This window comes from Rattus norvegicus, chromosome 12, assembly GCF_021556685.1.
Source record: "Rattus norvegicus strain SHRSP/BbbUtx chromosome 12, alternate assembly SHRSP_T2T, whole genome shotgun sequence".
In the NCBI taxonomy this organism is placed as follows: Eukaryota; Metazoa; Chordata; class Mammalia; order Rodentia; family Muridae; genus Rattus; species Rattus norvegicus.
The window spans coordinates 28267473-28275328 of record NC_141545.1 but is presented as its reverse complement, the minus strand read 5'-3'; the positions used below and the strand labels follow the sequence as shown (position 1 = coordinate 28275328).

General features: G+C 50.1%; 1 protein-coding gene and 1 long non-coding RNA gene across 14 annotated transcripts in view; one reads left to right on the top strand and one right to left on the bottom strand.

The window, feature by feature from the left end:
- The first annotated feature begins 40 nt into the window (after positions 1 to 40).
- LOC134481281 (uncharacterized) lies at positions 41 to 839 on the top strand. Its single transcript, XR_015634745.1, has 2 exons — positions 41 to 129; positions 367 to 839. It is a non-coding gene; the product is annotated as an uncharacterized LOC134481281 (long non-coding RNA).
- A 491-nt stretch (positions 840 to 1330) lies between these two features.
- Hip1 (huntingtin interacting protein 1) overlaps positions 1331 to 7856 on the bottom strand; it is a 134483-nt gene continuing 127957 nt past the window's right edge. For 6 of the 13 annotated variants that reach the window (NM_001415756.1, XM_087577676.1, XM_087577677.1 and 3 more), the window contains 2 exon segments: positions 1331 to 5671; positions 6996 to 7104. In NM_001415756.1, coding sequence (NP_001402685.1) covers positions 5619 to 5671; positions 6996 to 7104 — 162 coding nt within the window. In that variant the 3' untranslated portion in view covers positions 1331 to 5618. 13 annotated transcript variants of the gene reach the window in all.

Sequence of the window (7856 nt, the reverse complement as noted above, 5' to 3'; positions counted from 1 at the left end):
AGAGCAGCTCTTACCAGAGACGCGCCAATGGCAGTCGGTTGCCAGGCAACAAGGCAGCAGCTCCCAATCAACGGCCAGCTTTTGGCTGAAAGGGGGGGGGGGGAGATGCACGCTCGTGGTTTGAGTCTTGTGAGTAGTTTATTTTTTTCTTTCCTCTTTCTCATTTACTTTTTTTTTTTTTTTTCCGGAGCTGGGGACCGAACCCAAGGCCTTGTGCTTGCCAGGCAAGCGCTCTACCACTGAGCTAAATCCCCAACCCCACTCATTTACTTTCTTTTTCTTCCTCCTTCATTCCCTTCTAACTTTCCCACCTCGTATCCCTCCCCCCTTCTCTTTCCTGTCCTTTATTCCCATCCCCCTTCCTAGCCTTCAGTTAGGCAGACTGGCCAGTGGAACGGAGAAGAAAAACAGGAGGAAGAAGCCAGCCAGCCAGTGTGTGCTGCTCCATCTTCCCCAGAAAGTGCGTCTTTTACTGCTGCCCTTGCACATCAGACTTTAGACCGCCCGTGGCTGGCTCCTCCATCCCTCTCGTGATGAGGCTTCTGGCTTCTTGGACTGTTTCAAAAATGCTACGCCTTTTTCTAAGGACACTGAAGCGAAGTACTACTGTGTAGCCCAGACTATTCTCAAATGTATAATCCTCCTGCCCACGCTTCCTAATGCTGGGATCACAGGTGTGCATGACTATGGCCCTCCCTCCTCGACATGCCTATGGTTTGCAATGCTACAGGTAGAACCCACAGCTGTGTGCTCAGTAGCCAAGCGCTCTACCACGGACTTACACCTCCAACTTACAAACCAGTGTTTCTCTAACCAATTAAAAATTAGTTCTTTTGAAACTTGTACACATACTCGTCTGAATATACACCAGGTGTGGGCAGGCAGCCACAGAAGCTAATGTTCCAAACTCCAGAGCTGGACTTACAGGCAGGGGGCAGATTCCTGCCATGGGTGCTGGGAATTGAATGCAGGTCCCCTGGAAGAGCAGCAAGTTGTAAGTGCCAACCTTCTCTCCAGCCGCTCTGTGTATTTTTTTTTTTAAATTGCTTAAAAGAAAGAAGGCAGAAGCAGGAGAATCTCTGAGTCCAAGGCCACGCTGGTTTACAGAGTCGGTTTCGGGCACCCAGGGCCCCACAGAGAAACCCTATAAATGCATCTAATGGGTTCATGTGTGCATATCACATATATGCAGGGGCCTGAGGTCAGAAGAGGTTGTCAGATACCCCAGCACTGCTGTGAAAGACTGTGAAGTGTCACTTGGATCCCATGTATCTCAAAACAGAAACAAAAAACCGGAACCCAATTCTCAAGGGCACTCTGGTCCACACTGTTTCGCCCGTGTTCTCCACAGTCAGGATGACATATTTATTGGGAAAAAAAAATGAAACCACAGATGCAATGCATTATACAAAGAAAGGTCTTCATTCCATAATAAAAGTCCTGTGGGGGAGGAAACAAGAGCCAGTGGCTACCTGCCCTGGGAAGGTAGGCACTCGGTGAAAAGTGAGATTTGCTTACAGGGACTACTCTAATGGAAAACAGTGGAAAGGGTTAAAAACAGAAGGGGCGGGCATAAGCAAACAAAAACCAACCCCACCCCTGCGCGGTTTGAGTTTGTTATAAGCTTGAGACATTTAGGTTATCACCAAGATTTAACCACATCCCTCGGTTTGTCCCTAGTGTGGCAATCGAATTTTAACTTAGGGTCTTCAAACCTGAGGTAGTTGAGGGTCACCTGAAACACATTTCTGGAAGGTTCTATCCTCACAGCTGGATCCAGTCATGTCTAACCAACCATTCCTGGCTTCGGCTCCTGGGAGAGGAAGCACTCCATCACTGAGTTTGCTGGTCCTGTGTTTGGGCTGGACCTGGGAGTCAAATAGCTCTTCTGGGTCACTGTTGATGGCTGACAAGTGCTGTCATGGTGGTTCCCAATGTTACAGTGTGGTCTCTGAGAACCTGAAAGGCCAATATGGAGGATCCAAGATGGCGGAGAGAGGAAAGCTGCTCTGGTTAGAGCAGAGTGCAGATACCACCAGGATGAAGAGCAGGCAAAACTCATCCTTGTTGGATGCCAATTTGGAGGCTGATCAAAGATGGTGGAGACAAAGCAAAGCCCACTGTTTGGAAGGCTAATACAGGTGATCCAAGATGGCGAGGCTGGTCAATGTTGGGCCCAAAGACTTGCTTTTCTAGCAAGGTCCCCAGAGATATGGAAAGGCAACAGAGTAGCACATTTGCCAGCTATTAAAAGTTAGGATCAGTGACAGAGATCCTTCTACAACCTAATTCCTGACCAAGAAGTAAAACATCCCTCAGACGCAAGATGAGGACTAACACCTCCTGAGAGAGGCCACAGCACCCTAATGTGACCAGAATGACAAGTGCTGATGACCCTGGGTTACCTGGTATAAACCCCGGTGTCTGACTCTGCAGCCACACCAGTTCTGAGACAGGATGTCCGGGATGTGTTTGATTCTCTCGGCTACTGGGCTATGCACATAGGATTCTGGGAAGTGTTGTGGGCAGCACAGCCAATAAGCCATTTAAAGGATAGCCTGGTTTTTGTTTTTGTGATAAGGTCTTAGTAAATAGCCCAGGCCACTCCGTCCCCCTGCCTCCGATTCTCTGGGATCAGAGTTGTGTACTGACGAACTTGGTATAATCACTGAAAATCTCTTGCTGAGCCATGACCTAAGCCAACAGAAGTAGATCACACACCTAGGATTCATCTTGAGGCACCAGGAAACTGCACTGCCAAGTTACATATGAGACACAGCTGGATTGGAACCCCTGTCTCACCCCACCCTGACCCATTGTTTTTATCATCTTTCTGTCTCGAGTCAAGTTATTTTCTCAGGAGTTATTTTTACTTAAAAGTAGGTGGGCACTTCTGTGTGAGCACGTACAGCAGAGGGCACTGGATCCTTTGGAGCTGGAGTTAAAGGTGGTTGGGAGCCACATGGTGTGGGTGCCGGGAACTGAACTTTTGTCCTCTGGAAGAGGGAAGTAGTCTTAACTATGGAGCTACCGCTCCAGCCTCAGTTCCCTGACTTGAGGATCTATCTACACTCAACACAGCAGACTTCAGTCCAAGAAGCCTTGAGGGTTGCTGGGGTGTGGTGGGGAGGCTGGACAAGTCTCTTTTGAGCTATAAGAATTTCCAGTTTGGTTTGACCGGCCCCCAGGTTATTAGGTAGCAGCAAAGCCAAAAGATTTAGTCTAGACTACACGAGATGGCCCACACCTTTGACCCCAGAATTTGGGAGACATAGGAAGGGGAATCTCAGTGGCTTCAAGGACAATGAGATGCACATAGCTAGTTCAAGGCCAGCCAGGACTATGTAGTAAGACCCTATCTCCAAAAACCAGTTATACAAATCTCTATACACAAACGTATATAACCTGCTTATTTTTTTTTTTTTTTGAGACAAGGTATGTAAGTTCAGGATCTTCCTGCCTCCGTCTTCTGAGCGCCAAGGTTGCAGGCATGCACCAGCCAGCGAAAGGCTAGCAAAAGGCAGCTTCTGACTTGAGCTGCCACAAAGTCCTGACGTGACAAGCAGCAGGTAGGGACCCTTCCGTGTTGCCGACTTACCTCATGCTGGGGTTCCCCACTTTTTCGATACCCGGACAGAGTTTAATGGTTTTTTTTTTTTTTTAAATGACAGTGGCTTTTCAGAGAGGTGTGTCATTTATTCAGAGAACCCCCATCTATTGCTGTGTGTTTGATGTCCTCTCGCCAGGACACATGGGTGTGACTCTAGAAGCATGGACCATATGACCACCGCTGGAAAAACCTACTAACAGGGAACTCCTTTAGCCCAGTGTGGATGTCACGTGTCACCTCGGTCATCTGGGTCTCTGGGAGTGCCCACTGGGGACTGAGTGGGGTTGAGGGGAGCAGGAAGAAGGAAGTTGATTCACAGTGATCAAACATTAGTCTCACAACCCATTACCCAGCAAAGCTGACCTGCATCCCATTCGGGAGAGGCTCAAAGTGGTGCTTGCTGGCTGCCACCTGTGTCACCGCAAAGAAGCCGCCACCTCCCTGCCCACCTCCCTACAGATCACAAGGTCACATAAATAAGGGGTCCATTTGGGAGTTGCAAAGTGCTGTCCAGCTGCTTGTGTCTAGACAGGATGCCCTCTGTCTGCCTGGGAGCAAGAGTGGGTGGATGGTGATAGGTTCTGTGCCAATAGCCAGTCCCCTTTCTCCTTTGCCCTGTTCCTCAATGCTTTTAAGGAACCTGCCTGCTTTGGAATCCAAGCCCGGGAATGCCCAGGGATGGCAGGCTCTGTGATCTGTGAAGACTGATGGCAGAGAGCACTCCCTTGATTGCTCCAAGCATCTCTGGGGCAGGTGCTGCGTAAAGATTGTTAGTAATAAATATGAAGTCTTACACCAAGCCGAGTTTGTTTCCCGATGGGAGCAAGTGGGGCTGAACTTGCGGGCCTGTTGGGTTAAGTAGCACACGGAACCATCTTTTTCTGGTTCGGTAGGATGCAGAAGGAGGCAGACGGAGGAGGAACCACTTTTAGTTCCTTTATATTCAGCCCTCTTGGGGCCTTGCCTAGGTTGGACAGGAGGTGACCCCAAGTGACATGGCCTGGCAAGTTCACTCTGGGGATGTAGTGTTGCTGTTCACACCGGCTCCATTCCAGCATGTGACAGGGGGTGAACCTGGTGACGGGAGCTCCTAAGAAAAACGTCCCCTGAACAGCTGGGCCCCTGGCACCATTTTCTTTTCTTTCAACTCTGGTGCTCCCTGGCTTGTGAAGGCGGACAGAGGCCTCGGGGCTGGCATCCAGGTCTGAAAGTAAAGGCACTGGCTCAGCTTCCGACTTCCGAGGAGAGCTGGCACCCCAGGGAGTAGCCCTGGCTGACGGAAACGCTGAGCTGAAGCACCAAAGCGAAGCCTGAGCCATACCGGGCGTGTGGCGTGAGAGCGGGGCTTCCTCTCAGAAGGCTCAGAGCTCAGGGTAGGGCTGGGGTGGGGGGTGGAACCCTTTTTTTTTTTTTCTTTTTTTTGGGAAAGTTGGCTGTGTGAAACTTTAAAAACAGGAAACCAAAAGACCCAAACGATCCATCGTTCGGGGTAAGGGGGACCCATGGAGCTGTCAAAAGCGTGGCGTGGAGGCCGGCCTTCCTTCGTGCCCCTCCCAACAGTGGATTCAGACCGGCCGTCTGGTTTGGGGTCCAGCGGAGTTCGGATGCTCACAAGTTTGTGGAAAGGACAAAATGCAAAGGGCTGAGGAGGCGGAGAAAGAACAGTTGTAAGATGTCCCCTCTCCAAGCTCCCAGTGAGACAAGACGCCTCCCTAAGGACGCGACCGGTGAGGAGGCGGATACTGGGCAAGACAGGTTGGCCATGTCGCTGTTTTTTCTGTGAACCTGAGCTTACTCATGGCTGACCCTGGTCTGCCTTGTATGCCAGGGACATAGGGGAAGAACTCATCATGCATGCAAACATAGGTGGTGTCACGAGGACACCCGATCGATGGCCTTCAGCTTTTGTCACTGGAGAGGCCTACAAGGACCCGGTGTGCCACGGTGGGGAGTGTCACAGAAGGGAAACAAGGATTTACATTCTGATGTGTGGGGCGCTGGCTTGGCTCTACTCTTTGTCCGGCACCGCTTCTTGAACAGCAGAAGGTGATGCTTCTGTCCCTAGAAACAAAAAAACCAAACACATCACACGGAACCTCGTGCGTACACAAATGGGTCACGCCATTCGTCGGCACGTGACACGCTCAAGCTCATGACCGCCATAGAACGGCATCATTAACCCTGCCCAAGAATAACCTAGGGACCGAAATGATGAATATATCCTCGGTCAAATTCTATAACCAACAACCATCTTGCCCGTGATGGACCTAACCACTTGGGCCATGCAGGAAGCCACACATGGCAGTAGGCAATGGCAGGTCCTGGGTTGGGACAGAGGGTAACTCTCAACAGTCAGTTCTCCCTTCCACATTAGGTTCACGGATCAGACAGGTGACCAGAATTCACTGGAATATTTTAGTCAAGTGCTCGACCGCTGAGTCGAGTGCCAGCAGCTCTCGAGTGGAGAATTCGGAGCCAGCATTCCCACAGCCCAGCAATATCCCTAAGCCTCTTTTTCACTTTCCAGTTTTGAAAGAGTTTAAGTTGTTAGGTAGAAATGAAGTTCACACCGAACTTTCGATTTTTCTGTCTTAGACACTGGAATAGTTGGGAGTAGCGACATACGCCGCCAGACCTACTCCGGGGCCGGTCTGAGTATTCTCGAATCCCATTTCTCCAGTGAAGCCTGTTCACTTTTTGGCCAGTGTGGCCTTGGGTGTGAGTGTGTATGTGTGTGTGTGCGCACGTGTAGGCGTGCATGTCTATGTGCATGTTGAACGTAGTGGCAATTCACGGTTAGGAGTCCTGTCTGCTCGTCCAGAGGATCCAAGTTCCAGTTCCAGAAACATGTGTCAGCTCACAACTGGGCCCGCATCCAGAAAATTTTTAAAAAGTTTAAAACCAAACAAACCAAAGAACCCCCAAAAAAACCCAGTAACTCAGGAGGGCACTGTAGGGACCGAGGCACAGTTTACTTATCAATGTGGAGGGTTTTATAATATTCATATTTTTGTTTGTTTTTGGCTATGTAATCTGGGGTAGCCTCCAATTCCTAATCCTCCTGCCTCTGCCTCCCACATGCTAGGTTCACAGGTGTGCACCACCTAGGCGAGTGGCTGAGGATTTGAGGGGTAACAACAAAACCTTTTTTCTTTTTTCTTTTTTTCGGAGCTGAGGACCGAACCCAGGGCCTTGGGCTTGCTAGGCAAGTGCTCTACCACTGAGCTAAATCCCCAACCCCGACAACAAAACCTTTTTAATTCTCTACGATGTGTACCCAAGTTTTAGGCTGAAAGGTGATTTAGGAGCAAGATGAGGAGAGGAAGGGACAGGGTCCCATTCTATCAGGGGAGAAAGCACTGTAAGTGCCCAAGGGAGGGCTCACCTTCTTCCCAGCCCTCAGCAACACCAGCCAGCTCGTAGTGTTTTTTCCGAAGCTCTCCTAGTTTCTGGCGCTCCTTCTGCAGGTCGTTTTCTAGCTCCAGCACCCTAACCTGTTGGAAGAGGGGAACGGGAGGGTCTTACATTTCTTCTTTGGTTTAATTTAGTTAACCAAACCAAGCCAAACCAAACGTGGGGATTGAAGCTAGACTCAAACTCATGCTGTATGTTCTATGGATGAGCTATGTTCCCACCACTGTACTTTTCTCTCAGTCTCTGTTTCTCCTTGACATAGTGGGGATTGAATCCAGGGTCTCATGTAAGGTAGGTAGATGCTCTTACCACTGAGCCACGCCCCCAGCCCCTCACTGGGGGATTCTAGGCAGGGGCTCTACCACTGAGCCCCGCCCCCAGCCCCTCACTGGGGGATTCTAGGCAGGGGCTCTACCACTGAGCCACACCCCCAGCCCCTCACTGGGGGATTCTAGGCAGGGGCTCTACCACTGAGTCACGCCCCCAGCCCCTCAAAGGGGATTCTAGGCAGGTGCTCTAGCAAGTTGCACTTCAGCCTCTCACTGGGGATTCAAGATAGCCAAGTGCTGAACTGCAGAGTCACCCCCAGCATATTAGTGGCAGATTCTAAGCAAGTGCTCTAAGACCAAATGACACCCAGCCCTTGTAATGTTCCTTTGGACCACTTCTCTGGGACTTGTTTTCTTCAGATTTCACCTGGTCCCTCTGTGTCTCAGGTTCCTCCTATCATATCCTTCCTATTTCCACACTTTGCTCAAATCCACCTTCTTGACTGAAACTTCTCCCCAGCCTGAGATGAGCCTTTTCAATTTACAGCCCAGTTCTTAGTTTG